Raw genomic sequence first — 27,855 nt, forward strand, 5'->3', positions numbered from 1 at the left:
TGTTGGTAAGATTGTATATTTTGAATAAAATATTAACAAAGCAATATGCTATTGTTTTTTTTTTAAATTAATTTGCATTTATTTTAACTTTTTTTTTGTGGAAAAGTTCAGATTCCGAATTTGTACTTTATTTTGAAATGACTGATATATAATGTGTGTCTGGAAGTGTTTGGAGCAAATATTTTCCATTCGATTCAATTTGACACCAAACATGTTTTAAACAATGGTTTGACAGCTTAATCTCTTATAAGCTTTTCCTGTTGTAAGTATTGCTGGTTCTTTCCTACTGCCCCTTAAGGGTCATTTTCAAAATCCGTCAATATTACGACTGACCTGCGAGGAAAGTACGGGATACATCGTTATTTGAATGTTGGTGTCCGGAATAGTGCAACGTAAGTTTTATTATTTGCAGAAAAATAAATACAATATGAATTTTCATTGAAATCGTGCTCAAAGCTATAATATTACCCCAAGATATACGTCCCTACTCCAAAAATACCAATTATTGTATTAAAATAGACATCCTTCTGATTACACAAATTTACAATTTTCTGTTGTACAATTTTCTGTTTTAAGATTGGGAATAGAATATAGAATTTTCATGATTATAGAGGCTTTATATAGCTGGCTATGGTTTTAGATCTGATTATTAATAGAATTGAATTAAATTGATACAAATATTTTCTCAGTTTCTTTCTAAATATGGACGGATTTTGAAAACGCTCCTCAGTCAAACAAATTATAGCTATTTGATCGAGTAATTGTATTTACACTTAATTCCCATTAAAGCATAATAAAAGGGAATTTAGAATAGTGCCCCTAGTTGTAAAAAAGTATGAATTCAATTACCAATACTGAGATATCTTCCACGTTAAGAGCATTTGTTTTTTTTTTAATTCAGATTTTTGTTTGTTACATTTTGATGATAGGAAATCTCGTGGCAGCTGATCGGTCTATTATAGCTAAAATTTTGAGACGAAGGGCAAAATGAGACCGCGCCGGCGGAAGAGCTATAATGACTGCGAAATTGCAAGAAGGAAGGAGATATAATGCGATTTGTATCCCATGAAAAATGTTGTAAAACATGAATAGAAAAAAAATATTGAGGACGGAAACCACTTCATGTGTCGTTGTTAAATTTTTAAAAGAGAAAGAGGAAACCCAGACCTCGAGACAGAAGCCGTAACTAAACTTTCTTCTAAAATCTTTAAAAAAACAAAACAAACATATATATCAGTGGCGGATCCAGGGGGGGGGGGGGGGTCCGGGGGTTGGAACCCCCCTTTTTTTGGCCGATCAATGTATTTGAATGGGAGCATATAGTTGGAACTCCCCCCCCCCCCTTTTTACTCTGGGTTGGGAACCCCCCTTTTTAAAATGGCTGGATCCGCCCACTGTATATCGATTTAAAGGATTCCAAGATCCTCTAAATAGGAACAATCAATATAAAGGATCCGAAGATCCTTTTTACAGCAGAAATCCACAAAGCAACCCTGGATTAAGTCCGAACGAGAGAAATGTACTGATGCGGTTACTGAATATATAAATTATCAATAACACTCGAAATAATTTCACTTTGATAGAATTATTATTATTGTTTGTTATGTTAATATTAATGTGTGTGTATGTCTATTGAATCCAATTTGATAATATTGTAATAATATTATAACTTAATTCACCCAATCAGAATTATGCCTCCTTTTTACACATTTTGTATCCAATGGAGAAAACATTTCACATGAGGTTTTTACTGAATCTTTAAAACTATTTTAATTTTCATTAGTATGCAAATATATGTCATCCTTTACACATTATAATATCAAAAATAATTGTGTACAATAAACAACAAGATGTATGACCAGGTATGCCTATTTAATTGTAATATTACAGTACTTTTTTAAACAGTCAGAGTTATGCCTCTTTACACACATTTGCAACTTTATATTATTAATGACAATTTACACACACAAGTGAAATATAAAAAATTCACACCTTTCATTACAACTTATATGATTGATGCTTGTTTATACATAATGAAAATGCTAATCAATGTCATCGGGTCTCACAAAATCAGTATTGTGGTTATGTTTTAATATATATATACATAAAATGCTTCAGCTAGGATGCTGGAATATAAATGGTTTCTCTAGTCAAAAGTTAAATGATATAAATTGTAGTAAATTTGATATTTTTGGAGTAGTGGAGTCATGGACCCACGGCGAGTCATCGATATCTTTTAAAAATTATACATGCTTTCACCAACCTGGAATTAAGAAAAAAGGTAAAAGAGGACGAAGATCAGGTGGAATCATTCTTTATTTTAAAAATGAATTCAAAAAAAGTAATGCTATCATTAAAATAGCCCAAAGTAAAAACTACATCTTTATTAAATTAGACAAAGATAAATGTGGTCTTACACATGATATTTTTTTAGGCTGTGTATATATAAATCCAAGGGCAAAGTCAGTATGTCCAGAAAACGATAAAATTTTTGATTCATTATCTAGTTTAGTGAATAAATACTCAGAATTGGGTAAAGTTATAATCATGGGAGACTGTAATAGTAGAACTGCTAATTTAATAGATTATATAGAACTTGATGAGACAGACTACCACCAGAATTCTGAGGACAAGTCCAATTTACCTACAAATTATACATCAGATCTAATTTTACCCAAAAGAAACAACCTTGATCCTGAGATAAATGAACAGGGAAGAATGCTAATAGATTTTTGTATAGAATCAAAGATGAGAATACTTAATGGTCGAATTGACGGTGACTCGCTGGGGTTCCATACCTACTACTGTCCAAGAGGAAGTAGTAGTATTGATTATTTTTTAGTTTCTGAAGATATTTTTCATGAATTTGTTTATTTACATGTCTTTCCACCAAATGAGCTTTCAGACCATAGTTTATTATGGACTGGTTTAAAAAACAACAGTAATTATATATACTCACAAATTAACAACAACATTAATACTAAGGATTGTGATCTTCTTCCAGGTAAATACAATTTGGAATCAGGCTCAAGAGAAAAATTTGTAGAAGCCGTACAAGATTCAAAACTTTTAATTGATCAATTTTTACTAGAAGTCAATAATCCTGAAATGGATATAAATAATTTATCTGAAAATCTGAGCAATATAATTTTAGACTCAGCAAATAAAACATTTAATTTTAGACCATTCAAGGGGAAAAGAAAGAAAAAGAAAGGAAAACAGAAATGGTTTAATGGAAATTGTAAATTTTTTAAAAGGGAACTTAACAATCTTGGAAGTAGATTACAACAACATCCTAATAATCATGATTTAAAAACATCATACCACCAGTTAAGAAGGGAGTACAAAAAATTACTAAAAGATACAAAAAAGAAATTTATAACAGATATAATTGATAAATTAGATTCTCTTCATGAAGATAACCCTAAATTATTTTGGAAAACCATTAATAATCTGAAGAAAAATACAAATAGAGAAGAAAATCCTATACCTCTATCTGAAATGTCAAATTACTTAAAAAAGCTTTATGAAGAAAATAATACTGATTTAGATATCTCGAAGATAGAAATTGAAAATATTAATAATAAACATTTAGATTATGCATTCATTTGTAAAGAAGTCAGAGATGGCATTAAAAAACTTAAGAAGAATAAACAACCAGGAATAGACCTTATATATAATGAATTCCTTTTATATGGAAAAGACCTATTACTTTTACCTATTGTTAATTTATTTAACAGAATTTTATCAAGCGGAAAATTTCCAGATGCTTGGAATTTATCTTGTACTTCCTTCTTACACAAAAATGGTGACATAAACATATGCGATAATTATAGATGTATTAGCCTTACCAGCTGTCTTGGCAAGCTTTTCACCTCATTATTACAGAAAAGACTGCATAAATATATGGAAGAAAATAATCTTTATAATCCCTTTCAAGCAGGATTCAGACCAGATTATAGAACTGCAGATCATATTTTCACTATTAAAACTTTGATAAATAAATATTTACACAAATTAAAAAAGCCTATTTTTGCTTGTTTTGTAGATCTCTCTAAAGCTTTTGACTCTGTTTGGCACTCAGGATTACTTAAAAAACTATTAAATCTTAAAATTGGAGGAAATTTCTATAAGATAATTAAACATATGTACTCTAATTCAAAGTTTGTGGTAAAAAAAGAAAACTTTATTTCAGAAGCTCATAGAGCCAATAGGGGTGTTAGACAAGGTGATGGTCTTAGCCCTCTGTTATTTAATATATACACTAATGATCTGCCAAAAATATTTGATTTTTCAAAAACATTTCCTGTGTCACTCATTACAACACAATTTAATTGTTTACAATATGCAGATGATTTAATTCTACTGTCAGAGAGTGAAAAGGGTTTACAAGCTTGTCTGGACAGCCTGGGAATATATTGTAACAGATGGAAGTTGAAAGTCAATATTACTAAAACTAAAGTTATGATTTTTAGTAAGGGCAAGAAAAAATCTGCCATCAAATTTAAAATTAATGGTCAAAATATAGAAACAGTCGATAAATATAAATATCTTGGAATGCTGATTTCATTTAATGGCAATTTAAAGCATGCCGCAGAACATATGTATAATAAAGCTCTTAAAGCAGTATTTAGTCTTAAATCAAATATTCTAGATTATAATTACTCTGGTACCAAGCTTAAGCTAAAGTTATTTGATTCTCTAATTAGACCTATTACAACCTATGGATCAGAAGTTTGGATATCCGATTTTACTTTAAAAGATTTAAATAAAGATAATATACCATTTGAAAAAATACATAATAAATTTTGTAAATATCTACTTGGAGTACATAAAAAGGCATCAAATTTAGCCTCCAGGTGTGAATTAGGAAGATTACCAATTATTAATTTTATTACTAAATTGGCTTTTAAATATTTCATAAGACTGCAACAACTTCCATCTGATAGATTTCTTGCTGAAGTGTATAAAGTAGATAGAGGACTTTTCAAAGAGGGGTCAAAATCATGGTATTCATTTATTGATTATAGTTGCAAAAAATTTAAATTGGATGTAAAGAATTTGGAAAATGAAAATCTAGAATTGAAAATACACGATCAAACCATCCAACTAATTAAAGAACAGCTTCAAAATTATTCTAATTACAATTCTGACTCAAAGCTTAAATATTTTTCATTTTGTTACACAAATTTTTCTCTTCAAAAATATCTTGACTTTAATATTCCAAAAGCACTATGTAAAAATTTGACTAAGTTAAGAATTAGTGCACATTCTCTTTTAATAGAAAAAGGTCGTTATCATAGACCAAAAATTCCGCATAACTCAAGACTTTGTCAGACTTGTGATTTATTAGATGATGAAAAACACTTCATTTTATACTGTAAAAAGTTTTCAATTTTAAGACAAGATCTCTTCAAAAAATTAAATATCGACCCCTCGGATTTAAATAAAAGGGAAAAGGAATCTACTATTCTACATAACATTATGTATCCTTTAAATAAAATTGATACAAAAGCTATCTGTACTTTTATTGAAAAAGCTTTTGAACTATATTAATGTTTTACAACTTATATTAGCTCTGTCCAGATATTATTTCTAATGTATATGCATTTATTTTGTATTAATTGTTTTAATATCTGTTCATTGTGTGGAAGACATCAATTGTGCACTGTACATATATATTGATTATCCAATAAACATATTTGATTTGATTTGATTTGTATATATAACGATAAATGCTTTTTACAAATACTAAAAAAAAAAATAACAAAGATACTGAACTCCAAGGAAAATTGTACTTGAATCAGAAAGTAAAAACTGATGCCTTTCAAAGAAAACCAAATATATATCTTAGCATGGCTACGTTTTTATAATAGCAAAAAAATATTGAAATAGATGTTCAGAAGTTGCCCTCCAACTTTTCATTCTACTCCTGCGACATATTAGCAATATTCCTATCTTATTTCCCACACAGATTTTGACTTAATATTTTTCTTGTAAAAGGCAGGCAGTGTGACAAATTCACGTGTCTGACCACTGTTATGACACTTGTACGTGTGGAACGTAATTTGGCAACCACGTGACAGATGTTGTGTACACAATTTGAAACAACGATTCTGTGAGTACCATATGTTTACTACGCTTGTTTATTAATTTAACCATTTTAAAATGCATTGTTTGTTTACACGAGTGAGATATCAGTTATCATGTGCAGGTCTATGACAAAAATTTGTTTATTTTAGAAACTACACAAGTAATACTAATTGCAAATTAATCACGAAATACATAAAAAAAAAATATGAGTCTTTCACGATGAACAGATTGGAAATCAAGGGTGGATACCATATTACTGGCTTGGCGCCCATACCACCTCTTCATATATATCTTTTTAATACAATGGTAGAGAGATCGCCATCGATATATCGACGTTGGTGCGCGAGATCAGTTTTGAAGCTCTCGACGCTTGTAGACGCGATTAAGGTTCATCATAACCTTTTGGCTAAAATGGCCGTATTTACACCCCAAATTTTACTCTGAGTACAGACTAACCTATGATACACCTGCAACAGTTTTAATGGATGGCAGGAACTAGATATATAAATTTTAAATGCATTTTGTGTTTCAGAAAATTATAAACTTTTCTAGATTTTGCTATCCATTTTTTTTCGTTCCTGCAGAAGGTGCAAAAATTAACTAAGTAGTGAAAACGATTGAGAAGCTCCCCTCATATAATCAATGTTGTGAGTAGTATTGATTTAAATGGACAATAGATGGACAATAGACACCTGTAAACAATAGGTGATTTAACAGGTTTAAACTGTGTAACTGAGTGGACCGTATCAAATGAAACTCGGGTGTTTGTTTATTTTGCTATCTTCTGCAGACTGGAAAAAAATGAACATCAAAATCCATTTAAGTTTTTAATTTTCTGAAACGTAGACTTCATATAACTTTTATATATCTAGTTCCTGCCATGCCGTAAAACTTTCCTGGATGTACCAGTTTGTCTGTACTCATAGTAATTTTGGAGGTGTAAACACGGCCATATTTTTCAATTCCTTATGATGAACCTTAATGTTTACTGTTTTACCCCCAAAGCCAAAGGATCACTAACTCTATATAGTCAATTTCCCTAGTTTTAACACAAAAAGTAAAATATTAATTAACGGATAAAAAATACATGAATTCTAAAAAAACAAAGATATAAACAAAACACTCTTTTTAAGATGAATACCGACAACTGAGTCTTAGCACTAATAATGACAATTTTAAGAAAATCGGGCACCTGCAGCTTACCTCAAACTTTATATTTTGTTTTGTTATTCCGTTACTTATATGTTTGTCTCGCCTGCAATGCAAGTTACAAAAACAGGTAGTCGCAGTGGCGTCAACATCAAGGTTTATAGTCTTATATATATTGTTAACTTATACGACCGCTAATATTGGTATCCAGTTGTCGTCGTCCGAAGACAGAACTTTGGTTTCCGGATATCCATGAAATTTATACACAAGGTTTATAACCTCAAAAGGAAGGTTGAGATTGATTTTTGGGCTGATGGTATCAACAGTTGAGGAATTAGGGGTAAAAAAAGGGGCCCAAACAAACATTTTAGTTGTTTCCAGACAATAACTTGTATTTGAGTGAATGTGTAAAAATCACATTTAAAGCACAATGTTGTGTATTTTGGGATTACCTCCCTTACACTGCTAAACAACTTATGGTTGCAAACTCCATTGAATTGAGCTTGAGGGAAATAAATTTTTTTTTGGAAAAAAGGGGAAGGGAAAAAAGGGGAAGGGAAAAAAGGGGGAAGGGGGGGGGGGTTGGTTGTTATAAGAAATGTTATAAGAAATTAAACAGAAAACTTCAAATATCATTTTTTTTACAACAAAAAAAGGGCAAAAAAAGGGGGGGTAAATTCGCAACAGCATAGTGTATTACACAAAAGCAATGAAATGAATACAAATTCAAATCATATAACCAATTCTTAGTTATTTGACAATGTGCAGTTACTCTGTGTCAGAAACGTATTATGTGTCAAATATTTTTAAATTTAAATCCAAATTCAGACCTGTATCAAGTGCTAATATTGTGTCCATTTTTGGCCCAACTGTTCAGGATTGGACCTCTGCGGTCGTATCCAGCTGCGCCCAGCGAAGCAATTTTTTTTAGAACATAGATTGATTAACCGAGATTGCATCTGAAGCAAAATTAAAAAAAAAATCTGTCTCCGTCTTGTATCGACAAATGAGCATAGCGTACATTTCAGTAACATATTGATACAGCATTTGCACCAAATACAAACTACTAAATATACATTACATACAATAATTCTCCGCTAAGCATACAACATTTATGAGTAAAATAAGTATAGTTAGCTCAGGAGTCAGAATAACGTGCCCATGTAGGGGGACTCGTTTTCCTGTGGACTGTTACCTTGTGAGCCAACACGTTTAAAATCAGTGTGTAGTAAAATTAAAGCAAAGATTATAACTATCGACCTTTAACACGGTGCCTTGGCTCACACCACAGACTGCAAGAAAAATTGAAGAAGCGAGACATAGTGATATTACATTCCCGGGGTCGTCATCCATTTGTCATCGTCGGCGTCGTAATTAGAATTTAGTCGATCCTGGTTTAATTATTTTGAACACACCCATTACATTGCCAAACCTTCGTGGAATTTTATGAAACCAAATCAGAAGCTTCGGGATTTTCAAAAATAAGTCCTGAGGAAAATTTCAGATTTTTCTTCTAAATAATTTCGGATATTTACGATGTTCGTTCAGGGTTTTTGTCTCTACCTCGACGAACTCAGAATCCGCGAGATATAGTAATAACAACATGGTGACGTAAATTATTTGTATAAGACTTACGTATACTAATTTTATGAGGTAGAAGACCTGTGGCTCTTATCACAAAAAAACTTTAAGAGGAAAAATACTCGTAAGTCATACACATTTAATTTAGTTAAATGTACGATCAATTATACTCGTAAGATATTTTTTGTGAAACGAGTCGCAGGAGCCATCATACCTAGTGCGAGGATACAGATAAGCTAAATATATTCGATGTTTCCGTCCTTTGATCTTATTTTCGTGACTCAGCGAATTATTTGTATTGCCCTGCCGAAAAGTGGTCAAGGCCATGTAGTTTTACGGGTACCACGATTTCGAAACGAACTGTTATACAGACTGTTTTTTAATAGCTTATGTCATGGTACTTGACTTTTGAATTATATTTATTGCCCTGCCGAAAAGTGGTTAAGGCAATGTAGTTCTACCCGTGTCGGTCATTCCGTCATTTCGAAACGAACCGTTATACCTGAGACTACTGTGTTATAGTAGTCTCAGGTTATACAGACTGTTTTCGAATCGCTTAAATGTCATGGAACTTAACTTTTGTAATTTAATAAACGAAAAGTTTTCTCCTATATAGAAAAGACAAGCCCAGGACCTCGGACACACACTAATTTGAACCATTGGTAATCATACCACAACTTATTATTTTTGTAATTATCTTTTATAGGAGTATATATATATATTGGTTACCTCTTAGACGATTTTATATGTGCCGCTGTTTTATTTTCATAACCAGATCACAATAAACCAGACAATTTGTGAATGATTACAGTTAGTGGGTACAATTGACGGTAGGAGCAATTCTTGCTCCATGCTGGCCAGCTAATATGGCCTTCATATTACATATTCAAGGAATTCAGGTATGTATACAACTCATTTGAACAATAAAAGAGGGGACTTGATGAATCCGGGTCGCGCCAATTCACGATCGCCCCCTTTCACTTTCGCACCCTACACATTCGCACCATTTTTGTATTGGTCTTGTGTGTAATAACTTTGTAATCAAGTTTTGGCAGTGTATTGCTATAAATATTTTTGTTCTCATTGTCTCAAATTGAAGTGAGAACGGTTTTTTTATGCTGATTAATCTTTGGTTAGTCATGTTAGTGTATTGCTATAAAAAAAATCATTGTTTCAAAATAAAGTGAGATTCTAACAACGTTTTTTTGTGTTGAATAAATATTAATCATGTTTTGGTTAGAGTTTAGCTATATTTTTTGTGTTGTCATCAAAGGGGCCAAGTAAGCTGTTAAAACAATTATTTAGTCACTGAAAAAGCATAAGCATTTAATGTCGTCGAGTTAAACCGTCAAATTGCTTGAAGACTCAATTAGTCAGCAACCATTTGATTTTCCATGGGGGGGGGGGGGGGGGGGGTCCGTCTGTATTTGCAATTTCTATTACTATATCAACAAGAGTGCACACGTTGAAATGTCTCGCCTTCTTTACTTATCATTGATATCATGTTGATAGTTCTAAATATAAAGTGTTATTACAACTGTCACATAAACTTGACATTAACCAAAAAAACTAAACATTGACTAATGAACCATGAAAATGAGGTGTATAGCTAACAACTCTTCCATACATCAAATACAGTTGACCTATTACAGTTTAAGAAAAAAAGACCAAAATCCAAAAACTTAATATTAAGCAATGAACTGTGAAAACTAGGTCAAGATCAAATAAAACCTGCACGACTGACATATAGATCATTAAATATTTCCATACACCGTATATAGTTGACCTATTGCATATAGTATGAGAAAAAAAGACCAAAACTCAAAAACTAAACTTTGACCACTAAACCGTGAAAATGAGGTCAAGGTCAGATGACACCTGCCAGCTAGACATGTACACCTTACAATCATTCCATATACCAAACATAGTAGACCTATTGCATACAGTATAAGAAAAGCAGACCAAAACACAAAAACTTAACTATACCACTGAACCATGAAAATGAGGTCAAGGTCAGATGACAGCTGCCAGTTGGACATGTACACCTTACAGTCCTTCCATACACTAAATATAGTTGACCTATTGCATATAGTATGAGAAAAAATGACCAAAACTCAAAAACTTAACTTTTACCATTGAACCATGAAAATGAGGTCAAGGTCAGAAGACACCTGCCAGCTAGACATGTACACTTTACAATCATTCCATACACCAAATATAGAAGACATATTGCATACAGTATAAGAAAAAAAGACCAAAACTCAAAAACTTAACTTTGACCACTGAACCATGAAAATGAGGTCAAGGTCAGATGACACCTGCCAATTGGACATGTACACCTTACAGTCCTTCCATACACCGAATATACTAGACTTATTGCTTGAAGTATCTGAGATATGGACTTGACCACTAAAACTTAACCTTGTTCACTGATCCATGAAATGAGGTTTAGGTCAAGTGAAAACTGACGGGCATGAGTACCTTGCAAGGTACGCACATACTAAATATAGTTATCCTATTACTTATAATAAGAGAGAATTTTATATTACAAAAAATCTTCACTTTTTTTTCACTGAACCATGAAAATGAGGTCAAGGACATTGGACATGTGACTGACGTATCATGAAGCATCCATAAACAAAGTATGAAGCATCCAGGTCTTCCACCTTTTAAAATATAAAGCTTTTAAGAAGTAAGCTAACGCCGCCGCCGCCGTCACCGGATCATTATCCCTATGTCAGCTTTTTGCGATAAAAGTCGCAGGCTCGACAAAAACCAATTGCGACTAATATGTTCAGTTAAAATTTGGTGTGTTTTGATCTCAATATTGCCGACTTCAAGTCTAAACTTCCTGATGCACCTGTGTAAGTTGACATTTATGTATTTCCAGGCTTGGCCGCTTTATTATTGGTGACCTGATCATTGTCAATAACATATATCCTGCGAATGTGTTATCCAAATATCGTCAACCTAAATTAATTAGTTGGAAACTCAACTTCAAAATACTGATGGCAGATTTCAGTTGAGGGCTATATAAGGCAATAGGCTAAACGCGGGAAAGGAGATTTATATACTTATAAACACTGAATAGGTCTATGAACACAATTGCTGCATCAGTATTTAGAAACACCAAATGCCAAACACGTATCCTACCTCTATGACGAATACATGGTTCTTCCCGCAGATAGAGATCCAAACAACATGCATATATATGTGTGCACTATATTAAATAAAATTGTTGGACTTAAACATTGACAATTAATTTGGAAGCTCAACATCTACACTATGACACTTGTAAAATAGGTAATCCTGACTCATCATATGTCTGTTCCGTGTTCTTTTGGAATTTCGACCAAAGATGAAGGATGGGAATTTCCTTCAGTGTATTTGAAACCTAAATCACATAAGTGTCCTTACAAATATCGTTCTATTTGTTTATCTCTAAATGTACAGTAACCGCTTTCAAAATTATTAACATCAATTAATTAAGCAGGGCTTCGGAGAACCGAGTTATTGTGGAACCACATATTCTACGACCAGTGCGATTCAAATGTTCTGACATTAATTATGCATAAGCTTCTGTTATAATAGTTTTAAAACTTTTGACTCTGTAAAAAAGAGCACTCTGATTCATTGACAAAATTCTCTGAAACTAACACTATCAAGATGCCTAGCCCTTTATCATGGTTGACAACACATCATTGGTCATCAAATATTCGACTTTGATCGTTCCTGGTGAATGTAAATCCAGAAAAGTGCTTCAGATGCATGCATATTATAATTAGTCCGAGATTACTCTCACGTCCAACGGCTGTTTTGCCTGGGGCCGTCTATAATCATTTCTTACAGCACTGAGTTGCTGCTTCTGCTGTTGGAATATCAGTTCCTGAAGGGTATCACCAGCTCAAATGCTTCTGCTGTTGGAATATCAGTCCCCCAAGGGTATCACCAGCTCAGATGCTTCTGCTGTTGGAATATCAGTCCCCCACAAGGGTATCACCAGCTCAGATGCTTCTGCTGTTGGAATATCAGTCCCCCACAAGGGTATCACCAGCTCAGATGCTTCTGCTGTTGGAATATCAGCCCCCAAGGGTATCACCAGCTCAGATGCTTCTGCTGTTGGAATGTCAGTCCCACAAGGGTATCACCAGCTCAGATGCTTCTGCTGTTGGAATATCAGTCCCCAAAGGGTATCACCAGCTCAGATGCATCTGCTGTTTGAATATCAGTCCCCAAGGGTATCACCAGCTCAGATGCTTCTGCTGTTGGAATATCAGCCCCCAAGGGTATCACCAGCTCAGATGCTTCTGCTGTTGGAATATCAGTCCCCCAAGGGTATCATCAGCTCAGATGCTTCTGCTGTTGGAATATCAGTCCCCCAAGGGTATCACCAGCTCAGATGCTTCTGCTGTTGGAATATCAGTCCCCCACAAGGGTATCACCAGCTCAGATGCTTCTGCTGTTGGAATATCAGCCCCCAAGGGTATCATCAGCTCAGATGCTTCTGCTGTTGGAATATCATCCCCTAAGGGTATCACCAGCTCAGATGCTTCTGCTGTTGGAATATCAGTCCCCCAAGTGTATCACCAGCTCAGTAATCAGTACTTCGGTATTGATATGATTTATAACAAACTACTGTAAATTCAGAAATTATTGCGTGCATTTATTATTGCGATTTTGTCATTTTAGACTTCAATGCGATTTTTATTTTTACGATTTTGAGAAAGGTCCGGTTTAAACCATATAAAATATTTCAAAATGCGAGTTTAAATTATTGCGTTTACAATTCTGTCGCATTATTCGCAATAATAAAAACCTCGCAATAATTTCTGAATTTAAAATTGCCCGTTTATAAATTTATAAATTTTATAGGTATTTAACGTTTTCTGTTAATATTCGTCCTTGCTTTCAAATATTCGGCTTTTGGCAATCCTGGTGAATCTAAAATCAGAAAAGCGCTACGGACGCATACAATTTATAACATATTATCATTTTTTTTGTACATACGGATGACGTGTTTTTCAACAAATAATCTGCATTCACATGAACACCAATTGTGCTTTTCTTGCCGACTTCTTCTGTTCATAAAAAGAAAAACTTCATACTTGAGTTTCCAACGAATGACAATCACACCATTTAGTAGGAAGAGCTAAAAACTAGGCGCGCGTTTCGTCTACAAAACACTCATCAGTGACGCTCGAATCCGAAAATGTTTAAAAGGCCAAATAAAGTACGAAGTTGCAGAGCATTGAGGACCAAAATTCCTAAAAGTTTTGCCAAATACAGCTATGGTAATCTAGTCATGAGGTAGAAAAGCCTTAGTATTTCAAAAGTTCAAAAGTTGTAACAGTAAATTTATAAATATGACCATATTAATTATAGTGCTGACTACTGAGCTGGTGATAGCCCCGGGGAATTAAAACTCCGCCAGCAGTAGCATCGACCCAGTGTTTGTAAATAAACTCATCAAGTGGTAAATCAGCGATGTTATGTCTAATTCTTTACAGAAAATACAGATCATGTGTCAAAGCCGTGCTTGCAAGATATGACAACAAAGGTTGATTACGCAGATTGGCTTGACATTAAATAATTGAATGTTTCCTTTAGGGTAAAGATCTACAGGATTTTAGTACTTGGCCATTATATTTCACAAACAACGTACAAGCCATATTCTACATAGTGTCTGTCACAGATAACAATGTTGTTCAACACCAGCTGATCGATCTGCCAAAGTATGACAAAGATGTCTTCCTAGAAATCAAGACTGCTCCGGACTCTGGGCCTGTTACCATGCAAATACTGGGACTACAAAAGTTTGGAGAAGGAGTACAGGCTTATTACACAGTGGTGGCTGAGGGTACACTTGATATTGTTAAAGAAGGTGTGTGCAATAATTCTGTAGACAAGACACAAAATAATTCGTAGAACATTTGGTGCTTTCTAGCATGTGCAACTGAAACCCGTATACTTAGGAGATAACTGTATTGTATTTTAAGCTCCGACGGCATCAATTGGGGATTTGATGGTCGCAAATTAAGTTTACTGGTGACGCGTTAACGGAGACAGTAAACGGGTATTTGCGACCATCAAATTCCCAATTGATGCCGTCGGAGCTTAAAATACAATATAGTTATCTCCATTCTAATGAAACTGACAGAAAACAACGTTAAAACATGTAATTAAAATCTGTCATATGCCGTCTGCGTTTGCGCGTACGTCCCATAGCATCAATTGTCAATTGATGCCATGTAAATAAGTGACGTTATCCAATCAAAATGAACGTTACAACTATGTTGCATTAGAATAGTAGTTGCTTCGAAATTTTATCTTTTGTAATGTTGTTATGCATCCTAGATTTCTTGTCCAATTTTTGTAAAATAGCATTAACACTGTGTACATATCAGTTTTCAATGGTCTCTTGATATAAATCTTATTTCCATAGTTATCTATTTAGGTCAGTTTAAGGTCAGTAACTGAATTAGCTGCATGGTCTCATTTTGAATAGTTTTACTGAAAAACTGTCAATACATCAACCAGTAATAATCAATGCTTAGACGAGTCATTTTATTATACAAATGTATTTTCTCTTTTGAATTGTTTTACATTGGCATTTCGGGGCTTTTTATAGCTTACTATGATGTATGGGCTTTGCTTTTTGTTGAATGCCGTACGGTGACCTATAGTTGTTAAATTCTGTGTCATTTTGGTATCTTGTGTAGAGTTGTCTCATTGGCAATCATACCACATCTTCTTTTTTATATTTAATTTTTGTATCGGTTTGTGCTTTTCAGATAAAGAGACAGAATCTACAGATACAGATGGTAAGATATATAACGGACATCAAAATGTATGTAGGGTTTTCTCCTCTTAGTATACACATGGAAAAAAGTATATTGCAACACCAAATTGAAATTCAAATTAAAAAAAAACACTTTTAATTTTTTTGTTAAATAATTTGTTGAAATAGAACTAATTAAACATTATTCAAAGAAAAGAGGGACGAAAGACACCAAAGGGACAGTCAAACTCGTAAATCTAAAACAAACTGACAACGCCATGGCTAAAAATGAAAAAGACAAACAGAAAAACAATAGTACACATGACACAACATAGAAAACTAAAGAATAAACAACACGAACCCCACCAAAAACTAGGGGTGATCTCAGGTGCTCCGGAAGGGTAAGCAGATCCTGCTCCACATGCGGCACCCGTCGTGTTGCTTATGTGATTACAAATCCGGTAAATAGTCTAATTCGGTAGGTCAAATTCATGAAAGGGAAGGGGATTGTAGTTACGACGTAAGGAACATATCCGATATCATTTGTGAAACGGTTATTCCATAACGGTCAACCAACTCGTGATGGCGTCCGTAAAATTTACGAAGGGATGATTTCAACTTCACCATTTGGAACTCTTGGTTTAATAGCTTCAAATGTCACCTGAGTTTAATCAATAAATATCGACTCTATCAGTTCTTATCTGCACATGCAGGTACTGTACTTGTAAACACTAAAACAGCTGTTTTTATCCTCATTGTTTTCAACACTTAAAATAACCAAGTTTATAATTTTATGTGATTGAGACCTTGTAATTGGTCATCCACAACTCATAACTGCAGCAAGATTGCAGATAATCACATGAGGGAAGCAGGTATGTCGCTGTGACAATTGCACGTATTGTTGGTCATCACCATTCCACTATAAGTCGTTTTGAGAATAAAAATCAGTCAAGAAACGATGTTAAAGACCTTCCGAGGTCAAGAAGACCCCCCATAACATCTGCTAGTGAAAATCAAGAACAATGAATGTTGGTCAGAAGGAAACCCATTGCAAACAATACAATCCTACAAAGAGAGTGATGACCATACAGGAGCCTTTAAACAAGAACTGTTCGAGATTGGCTCATCTCTACTGGTTATCGTGCGATAATACCATTTCAGGACCTTTGCCTACGAACAGACACACAGATTCGCGTATCCAATATAGTGCAGAGTTCGCCAAAGTTGGAAATTGGCGTCGTGGAGGAAGATCCATTGTTCCAATGGAATTCGGTTTATCTTCCTTAGCCCAATCGTAGTCCGAATTTGAACCATATCGAGCATATATGGTACACTATTGGGCGTAAAGTGCACGAAAGGACATCCCAGTTCAAACACGTAATGAAATAAACAATACCCTTCGTCAAGAATGGTTGCTGCTACCTTAGCAACAAATTAGTCGACTTATGGCAGGAATCAGAAGACGTTAAGATGCGGTTATCTGTTTGAATGGAGGCTGCGCACAAAGTACTAATTCTTTGGCGTATAACGATCAACCATGATGTGAACAATCATCTAAAGATTTAATTTTGAAATGTCTGACATTGTAAAGTTCGACTACAGCAAAAGTTGTAAAATGCATTTTTTTGTACCAAAAACACTTCATTTTGTTATAAAAATTTTGGTTAGATAAAACTTTTTTTTTTCATTAATTTTTTGTTCGTTTTAATGCCAATGTCATCATTAACTACGTTTCAATATTATTTTACAATTATTTTATCATATTCCATCCAAAATAAGAGACTGATTTTTCAAGTTTTAAAAAATCAAGGTGTTGCAATACTTTTTTCCATGTGTATAGTTGAAATCTCGATATATAGTCCGAATTCTTAGTTATACTCGCATTATAAGTTCCGCCATGACAACATACTCTTTGATAAGTCCTATTATAAAAAAATACTGACTCTTTAGTCATACTCATAATAAGCGTTCCATCATGAAAACAGATTCCTTAGTCTATTGCATTTGTCTGATTATGAATTCAAGAATCATAAAGAACGAAATCTTCTTCATGCAAAGATAATCTTAGATGGATTTAGCTAATGTTGTTGAGGTCCTTTTGGTCGTAGATCATCAACTGCTTTTGTTCTCATACACAGTTTTAAATATTCTGCTTGCTGAGTTTTTGAAAGGTAAGTCAAGAAAAGTGCTTCAGACGAATCCAATTTAGAAAATGTTGGTCGTTGATAAATTTATAGAATTAGCAAGAAAGTAAGGTTTCAACTCAAAGTTGACCTCATATTAATTTTCCAATTTTCTGTCATGTACTCTTTATTAACTACTATCGTCGTAACTACAATCCCCTTCCCTTTCATGAATGTGACCTACCGAATTAGTCTATTTACCGGATTTGTAATCACATAAGCAACACGACGGGTGCCACATGTGGAGCAGGATCTGCTTACCCTTCCGGAGCACCTGAGATCACCCCTAGTTTTTGGTGGGGTTCGTGTTGTTTATTTTTTAGTTTTCTATGTTGTGTCGTGTGTACTATTGCTTTTCTGTTTGTCTTTTTCATTTTTAGCCATGGCGTTGTCAGTTTGTTTTAGATTTATGAGTTTGACTGTCCTTTTGGTATCTTTCGTCCCTCTTTTATTAACTCTTTACCTTTGTGGTTCTTATGCATCCTTGACTTTCAAATATTCGGCTTTGAGCGTTCCTGGGTCTGGATGAGATGATCTTCATTTTTTATTCTTCAAATGTATTAGCCACTTAATTTATCTTAAATCTTTATTTGGTTTGCCAATTACTATTCATTTCTTTTATTTTGTCCTATGTGTTCTATGTTGTAAACACCATCCAGGTCCTCATGTTGGTTCCCTCATTTTATTTTGACATTGAAAACATCCACAGTTGTTGGACTATATAACCAGCATCCAAAAAGTAAACCTCTGCAGGTTTTAATGTTAATATCCTTATGTTATTTTGACACCGATAATTTTTACTGTTACTATTATGTAGAACTATCCCCCGTTAATCATATCCCATGCAGATCCTAATGTTAGTTTCCCCATTTTCCACACTGTTAATATTCACTGTTTGACTGTAGAACCAGCAACCGTCAGGTTAGATAGAAGTGTAGGAGAGAGATGTGCTGATGTATTGTTTGATTTGAAAAACGAGGTAAGATCATAATATATTATTTTAAACTTTGCTCTTAATACAGGAGGAAAAAAGTTTTTGCCAAAATTGAAACAATAGTTTGTCTTCTTCCTCAATATTGATATCCGATTGATTTTCATTTGCTCTTGTGATACTATGATAATACAGGCGAAGATTTTTTGATTTGATTATTTTGTACCAGTTTGAAATTGTGTGGGATTTCAGTAATCTTTGAATAAAATTTTAAAGATCTTGGTAAAAATTCCAAACATATTTATTTCTTGCTAAGTTTAGAAATGATAGCTTTGTTTTGGAAGTCTAATTAACCTTCACTATTGTCATATTTTATTTTATTAAATACATTCAACTTTTTCTAGATTCAAGCAGCATCTTTTTGTACAGTTTGGCCAGATTTCAGATGATGATACATCTTACTATTTTATACAAAAGATAGATTATATACTGAGGACTCGATTATATTCGCGCGTTCCAATTTTCATGAATTGTGGTAACATTGTATCTGCACGGACATATGATTTGTTTCAGTTGCTAAATTCATTGTTTACCTTTCATGAAATTATACGTGACAATCATCCAAGTATGATTAAAACCATCCCCCACTATCCATTTGCGCTTGCAAAAATCCATAGTAAATTGGTGTTTCATGAAATGAACGGTGATTGGAATCCAACGAAAAACAAACCCACAAAATTCATGAATATTGGTTTACCCTCGAATAACAAAGAATCTAAAGTATATTTATTGCATGTTTTATCATTATTAACTTTATGGACATATTTTGATACTAATACAATTTGGCTGCTACTAGTAGTTGAGAAGATTCGACGTGACCTTAGAATCGAATGCTGTGCCAAATCGAATCGTCTATTCATATTCCAGGCGAATTGGTAACTATGTTTCAGATGAAGACAGGTAGGGTGAAAAGAAATACATGTACCAAACCAGATATTAAAATAATTAGAGTAATACACGAAGTGTCTGTCATTCTAGTATTAGCATACCAGCACTGGGAAGGCTATGTCGGAATAGATAGCAAGGAATCGTATATATATAAATATTTGATGGTATTTCTAGAACGTCTTGTTCCATTCCTTACAACACGCGGGTCTGTAAGAACCAAATAGATAAAAACCAGTGAAAAGTCCGCGTTTTAAACTGTTTTTAAAAGTCTTTGGTGTTGTGAAATCGCACGTGATATTCACGGATTCCCTGATCTCCTGTCAGAAATGGTGATGTCAAATTTGTGAAAATAATGGCGTAGAGTAAAACAGAGATAGATAGAATTTTTATACATATAGCAAGAATGCATGTGTTATTATTTAGGAATTATAGGTTTAAAGGGAAGGAAGTAAAATCTGAATTAGTTGTAGAAGTTTAGTTATTTAATAAAGGACCCTGTTGGGAAAAAAAACGAAACTAGAAATGAAAATTGCCTAGTAAAATAACAAAAACTCATATTAAAAGATACTGCCACATGTATGGCAATTATCAATAAATCCAAAGAAATAAAGAGTCTTTGAAATGAACAAATTATATGGTTTAAATTAAACGTTTAAATGTGTTATTATAAAGCCTTTTCTCATAATAGTCAAATTAATTAACATTAATCCAACATGAATTTACTACATAAGAGAAGGTTGTTATTTACCATGTTGATTGTGTATTGGTATAGATGACAGCGACCCAACCCACTGGTAAATATTTTTAGAATAGTCAACATAGTAACACAACTATCTCTGGTGAGCGATAATGTGAGAGCTCCAAACAATTTGATATTTTAGGGCTCACATCTTTATTCTATATTTTTTCTTGCTTCCACATTTTTAACTTTGTGATTTTTATACTTTTGTGAAACTGACTGCGTCTGGATTAGAATCATTTTAAGAATATCGCGAATCTGTAATATAATTTGGCATTAAATTGCAAAACTTCATCGAGCATTTTAAAACAACGTGGTCAAGGGCCTGTGTTAGTTATGTCCGTTTTTAAGATTAAAAAAACCTTCTATAAAGTAAAAAACTTCTAGAAATCTTCTCTCAATTACATGTAATTGGCAAAATTGAACAAATTATTTAGAATCAACATAAAAATGTATTCCAAAAGATCCCTACCAACACGGGCAATTAGAGTAAAAAACGATGACAGAACAGGCCATTTCTGTGACTTTGTTTGAAAAATTTAAGATAGATACCAGTTGTGCATTGCAGTTATCTTGAAACTTAGCGTTGTCAACTTAAAACAGTAGAGACGTCGCTAATTTTAACCCAATGAGATAAGTAGTGTATGTGTAGTGTGGATTTGTTTTCTCTCATCGATTTATTATTGAACAGCGGTATGCTACTGTTGTTTATATTTTTTCACCCCTATACCAATTGGCAAGACCTAAGAATAATCTGCTAAAGAATGAGATCAGAAAAGTTCCGAGTGCAAGTCACACGAGGTTTGCCGAATGTCGCTTAATTTTCAACGGGTACTAGTATATAAATAGCAGCGTCATGTAGCAGAGACGACGTTACCACTATTTGCTCCAGTTATAATGGTTATCAATTAATCAAACATTGAAAAAATAGAATTCCGATTTTTTACAATCCAAATATTAAATTATAAGGAAAATTTAATAGGCATGTTAGCTATTGGAATGTTCATTTCAATGTCGTACTTGAAGGTGCCATAACAAAGCATTTGTTCGAGAACATGCAATTACTAATACGTGAATGGAAAAAAATATGAATTTGCCTGAAAAGTGCATGCAATGTTGGATATACTGTTTTTTTACACAATATATTTCTTTCTTTGCTGTCAAGGATAAACAATGTTTTTCTTCTTCTCACACATGGTCTTAAAAGTAAATGTTCATTATTTTTCGTTCATAACACGGATTTGTTTTCTCACAATCGATTTATGACTTCCGAACTGCGGTATTCTACTGTTGCCTTTATTTGGAACCCAACTCACAGCTGTCTTTTGCATATGAAAGAATCATGTCTTAACTTTACATTTTAGAACGGACCTGATGTTCAGGTTTCTCATAAACACGGATCCCGATACTGGGTAAAGACCCCGTCTAGCCACGAAGAGGACCAATATACACAAAAACTTATTGTATTACAACATATGCAAAATCATCAGCTGTATTTGATATTTACTCAGGGAAATTGGAGTTTTAAGAGTATACCATTCACTCTTCAACCGGGAAAGGAATACAGGTTATTATACATAGCTATCAACAATTATATGGTTCAATTGCGATTTTAATAGTTGATATAACCGAGGGTTTGGTTTTGTCAGGTCAAATAGACTTCTCTTTATCTTGGAAGTCGGTATATTTGTTCATACTGGTTTTTTTAACGTCATGTTTAGGGCATTTTAAGTGAATTGATTGCGAAAAACCCAGTCATCTCAATAGATGTTTTCCTGAAGTTTATTAGATAAGTTATTTTCTTCGGTGATTTGTAGTTTGGTGTTATGAGATTAATCTTAAATCGAGATATATATATCTTCACATTTGCTGATCATTCGACACACGTTAACATTTTGAAAGAGTATGACGAGAATCATGTCTCCAAAAAGGATGGAAAGTCGTCCTTTCGGTCGATCCCTTTTCTTTAACACTTTAAAAAGATTAAGCTAGGGTCGATTGTCACATAAAGAAGGGTTCATAATAATACTACATTGCCATCTTTGCATTCTTAGTGTAGTTGATATATTACCTACTGGATATTTATCATCCATTCAAGAAAAAACTATATTGTAACAACGGATATTTATCATATACAGACCACAGTTTTTTTTTATTATATACTGTAATATTACGATATTGCCCTAGAAGAGAATAAAGTGCCCAAGTACTTAGTTTATGTTATCGACATTTAAGAATACATTACGCGGATTAATTCTAGATTTATTCTTAATGCTTTTTATGTTTTCGTTTATAATGTTCCATTAATAAGGGTGTTGGCTTCAACCTAAAAATAAGTCATCTCGCTGTTTTAACTGGCGTATATATAAAATTTACGATGAGTTTGTTTTAACAAAAAGGGATGAATATTAAGTAAGCCAGAAAAACGTTTGAGCAACTTCCTTAAATTAAAATCTGTACCCGAGAAGTATTTTGATATTATGTTAAATGTTAAGAAGAGGCCTTTTACTCTTCTTGTCATGTTAACATCATGTGTCAATGTATTGCATCCTATCAAATGTATTAAGCTAGTTATTGTTTAAACATATTAAAATGTTATAATGCATGTACCAACTTAGGAATATGGCAGTTGTTATCCATCTGTTTGGTGTGTTTGAGCTTAATTGCTTTTGATTTCGCCATTTGATTAGGGACGTTTCGTTTTGGAATTTTCCTCGGAGTTCAGAATTTTTACGATTTTACTTGTTAATAAAGAAGAAAATGATTCATTATGTTTCAGATGTATCGTACTTTACTCTTCCTACAACAGTAATTCATATTGGTTAGATGTGGGTTCTATGACAGACGATAACAACAATGCAGTGTGCTTACCTGAGGAAGTTCGTCCACACGGTCTAGTTCAGGTTACCAAGGAAAAAGTTACAAGTATTTGTAAGTATTGCAGACTGCACTTAAGTAAAGTTAATGAATTAATGTAGGTGGTGTAATAGTGGTTAATGTTTGTGGAAACGGGGCACGATTTCTCTATTATCCACTGTTGCCGTACATTAATTCTTGGATGGTAATTATAGCCCTCACTAGTGGTAAATGTGTAAACGATGATTTTTTTTCAGTAGTGGGCGCTCATGTGCTTGATCGTTTTCTGTAAATTGACTGATCGTGAAACACATACTATTGTATATATAAGTCTTCCCAGGGGCCGTAGTCGGATTGAGCTTTACGGTTGTGAATTTCATTGCTTTTTCAGTCTCGTCACTGAAATGGTATTTCGAGGGCATCTTGTGTGTCTTATTTCACAAACAGCATGTTTAGCACTAAAAATATAAGCCTGGTATCTTTGATGACTTTAATTCACACAGTTGCAGTCGTCACGCTTAACCACAAGTCCTTCAGCCATGGTTTATCAAATTGCTGCCCGGCTTGTGAAATTGTACTCGACAAGCAAACAAAATCCATCTTAAAATTGGTAAATGTGAGCTTTGGGCTTGTGGATTCAAATGTTTAGCGTGAAGACTGCAGTTGTTGTAGTGACGATAGACAAGTTTAGAGTCTTAATTGAATATCTGCCTTTCCTTTTCAAATTTTCTTCAATAATAGTTTAGAACTACCTCTTTAAACTGTCATTTAATCAATTGATAATAGAAACTAAATATATTTTTCTTTTTATATTTGCCAACAGATTTTACAAAACAAGAACTGAATGAGATGAGATTAAAGGCAATTGAATTCGTACATCGCCGTGAACAACGAATAGCTGCTATTCCTTATTTCTACAGGAACAAATCAATAAAGTATTTTGATGCTATCATGACGAACGACAGTGATGGTATCATGTATCCAAATCTTAAGGATAATAATGGCGATCGGTATTCTATTGTAAATGAAAACATTGAAGGTATTTTCTTTAGTGCACTCTTACTGCCTTCCACTCTAAAACCACCAAAGACCTCAATTTTCGGCACTCGGCGGTTGTATGTTCGGTCTACATTGCTGTTGAATGAAAATGTGAAAATGTACTTTGCCGACTTTTATTGCTATAACAATGTTGTTCATTATGTCACAATCGTGTTAACAAAGCCCGGATCTGAATCAGATCAATTCTGTGACAAGAATCTAGTTCAGTTGAACGCATACAGTAATCCTTTCCTGCAACTGACAACGTTAGACGGTGTGCAGAAAGTTCTAGTGACATTGAACGCTGTGATAGAAATATTCTATACAGAGCCTATAGATCTGATGGCAATGAGCTTACTTCCGGGTGCGACCATGTACTCCGATGTACAGTTAGCAGGTAGAGGATCCAGTGTCGAAGGAGGCATACCAAAGAAAGATGACTGTGATCTTTGTAATGTTAGAACAAGCTAAGCGTTAAATTGAAGGAGTGTGATCGATTGCTTTCGATATGACGTAATTTCAGTTTGTGTTATTTCCATTGGCCGCATTTTGAAAGTGTAAACGGTTGAATTTCTTATTTGACTAACCATGTTAAAACATATGGTATCATCAAAAATATCTCATTTGCTCATTTGGATTTTAAAAATTTCTATTTGAACTTCACCTCAAACCAGCTTATACTTCGAACTCATGTAAATTTCACGTTAATTGTGATTCACATGAGTCTTGGGTGACATTTTTCACATGAATTTTATGTGAACTTTTTTTTTAAAAAGCAGGTATTTTTCATGATTTTAAACAAATTCACGTCAATTTCATGTGAAAAAAAATCATGTGTTTTTCGTGTAAATTTCACGTTAGTTTCATATTAGATTCATGTTAAATTCACATGATTTGATTTCAAGTGAGTTTATGTATAACCTCGTTTGAGAGAGATTCACATGAGTTTAAATTACATGAAATTAATGGCAGTGAAAATGTTCTCGTGTACTTACAAGTCTAATAAAAGATAACTAGATTGAAGTGGCTAAATGAAATAAAAGATTTAAAAGTCTACGGTCAGATGACATGTTACATTCGGTTGGTTTATGTAGGAAATTGTGCTCGTGCACCTTCGCCATAATTACAGAATTTTAGCCTGGCTCAGGAATCTAGAGATTAGAAATTTCCCTTCGCCTTCAAACTACTTATAACTGAACTTCCTATACTGACCTCTATATGGCTATATGTTTTCTAACTCTATTTTCGTTTGAGCCTTGTATATTTTAAAGTCGTCACTTCGATCAAGATCTTATATGAGAATGTTTTAATATTATTAATCATTTGAGAAAATTTATCTGTTTCCTTGACATCGCGATGGTAAAAGAAATTTTCCAGAACTCAAACTATGTCATTGCGAAACTTTCTTTTTGAAACTATCAATCCATTCAATGTACATTGTATGTACGTATTTGAATATATGGATGGTGCATAGGTGATTGTAATAAATAGTGTATGAAACATTTTTATATATAATAAGAACGTGAATGTGAGATCCTGTAACCTAATCTATTGCCTTTGATGATTGTTGCAAATCTCCAAATTTTTGACCCTGTTGATTTTATGCATTTCACCTAACTGTTTATTTGTACAAACTTTTATGCTGTACCAATATTGTATTTTATATTGTACAAAAGTAAGTGTTTCTTTTTTATGAGGTATGCATTTTGTATTTTGAAACGCCTCGATGTGAACAAGGCGAAAACAAAAATATTTTAAATATAGCTAATTTAAAAACTTTGTCGTACGTTTGTACAATTTTTTTAATTCTGATTTTTGTTGTACAAAACGTATTTGAATTTAATTATACTTAGTAATAACAAAAATTCTTTTTAAACAGATGTCAGGTAGGTTCAATATTTAATATTCAACATTCAACATTAGAAAATAAAATTATTTGTAGCATTAATTTTTAACATTCAAAAATCGATTTTCAACATTCAATTTCAACATTCAACATTCGTTTTCATCATTTGACATTCGTTTTCAACATTTGACAATTCGTTTTCAACATAGAATTTTGTATGTTGAAAACGTAAGTTGAATATTGATTGTTAAAGATCGAATATTGAAAATGAATGTTGAATGTTGGCAACGAATGATTGATAAAAACAAATGTTACATATTGAAAACGAATGTTGATTATTGAAAATCAAAAGTTGATAATTGAATGTTGAATATTGTATTCGAATATTGAATATTGTAAACGAATATTGAATATTGTAAACGAATATTGAATATTGTAAACGAATATTGAATATTGTAAACGAATATTGAATGTTGGTAACGAATGTTGAATGTTGAAAACGAGTGTTGAATGTTGAAAACGAATATTGAATGTTGAAAACGAATGTTGAATATCGAAAACGAATATTGAATGTAGAAAACAAATGTTGAATATTGAAAATAAATATTGAATGTTAAAAATCAAATGTTCGAAACGAATGTTGAATTTGAAAACGAATGTCGAATGTTGAAAATCGAATGTTGAAAACGAATATTGAATGTTGAAAATCGAATGTTGAAAAGGAAAGTTGAAAGTTGAATGCTGAGATTCGAACGTCGAAATTGAATGTTGATTATTGTTAACGAATATTGAATGTTGAAAACGAATGTTGAATGTTGAAATCGAATATTAAAAACGGATGTTAAATGTTGAAAATTGAATGTTGAAAACGAATGTTGACTGTTGAAAACGAATGTTGAATTTTTTAAATCGAATGTTGAATGTTGAAACGCAAATTGAATGTTAAAAACGAACGTTGATTAATGAAAATTAAAAGTTGAAAATCGCGAATGTTGAAAACGAATGTTGTATATTGAAAACGAATAGTGATTGTTGAAAACGAATAGTGAATGTTGAAAACGAATGTTGAATGTTGAATGAATGTTAAAAATCGAACGTTGGAAACGAATTTTGAATGTTGAAAACCATTGTTAAAAATTAAAAAAAACAAAACAAAACAAATAAATGAAAAAAAAACGTTTAACAAAAAAAAAACATATTTTGAATGTTAAATGCTCAAATCGAAGATTGAATGTTTGTTGAAAATGAATGCTACCAAAAGAAAATTGAATGTTGAATGTAAAAATTGAATGTTGAATTTTGAACCAACTTGACATCCGTTCGTTTTAAAGAAAAGTTAATTTCAGATCGGACACAATATGTTGAGAAAATTAAAGTTTTTGTATAAAAGATTTAAATTAATAGATAAAAGAGTTTCAATATTTCAACAGATGAAAAATATCTTCATGGTTATAGTGTATCGGGATTTCAATTTTCTGTTAATTAATTTTGATATTGACTAATAATTTAAGCAAAATGTGAGTAAAATGTATAACTGGACGTTATACATTTTACTCACATTTTGCTTAAATTATGTTGAGGATGAAAAGTAGTTTGGATACCAATTAGAACCGATAATAATGTTACACACATTTATATTATAATCACTAATGAAGCTAATCATGCCCTAACATATGTGATATTCATTTGAAATGTCTAATAAAAATGCAAAGA

At 33.0% G+C, this 27,855-nt stretch overlaps 1 protein-coding gene across 1 annotated transcript; it reads left to right on the forward strand.

The window, feature by feature from the left end:
• The first annotated feature begins 6,065 nt into the window (after nt 1-6,065).
• Nucleotides 6,066-27,855, forward strand: LOC139496345 (phytanoyl-CoA hydroxylase-interacting protein-like). Its single transcript, XM_071284864.1, has 8 exons — nt 6,066-6,118; nt 9,530-9,722; nt 14,431-14,704; nt 15,615-15,644; nt 18,690-18,763; nt 21,767-21,969; nt 23,182-23,333; nt 24,082-27,855. The coding sequence occupies exons 2-8, from the start codon at nt 9,690-9,692 to the stop codon at nt 24,765-24,767; spliced, it is 1,452 nt and encodes a 483-aa protein (XP_071140965.1). The 5' UTR covers nt 6,066-6,118; nt 9,530-9,689; the 3' UTR covers nt 24,768-27,855.

Source organism: Mytilus edulis, chromosome 11, assembly GCF_963676685.1.
Source record: "Mytilus edulis chromosome 11, xbMytEdul2.2, whole genome shotgun sequence".
Lineage (NCBI taxonomy): Eukaryota > Metazoa > Mollusca > Bivalvia > Mytilida > Mytilidae > Mytilus > Mytilus edulis.

Bases quoted from the DNA above. Each gene is read 5' to 3' on its own strand.
- LOC139496345 (XM_071284864.1), top strand. From the start codon at position 9,690: ATGGCCTTCATATTACATATTCAAGGAATTCAG. The intron at 9,723-14,430 runs GTATGTATACAA...TGTTTCCTTTAG, and splicing joins TACATATTCAAGGAATTCAG to GGTAAAGATCTACAGGATTT. The intron at 21,970-23,181 runs GTTATTATACAT...ATTATGTTTCAG, and splicing joins CAACCGGGAAAGGAATACAG to ATGTATCGTACTTTACTCTT.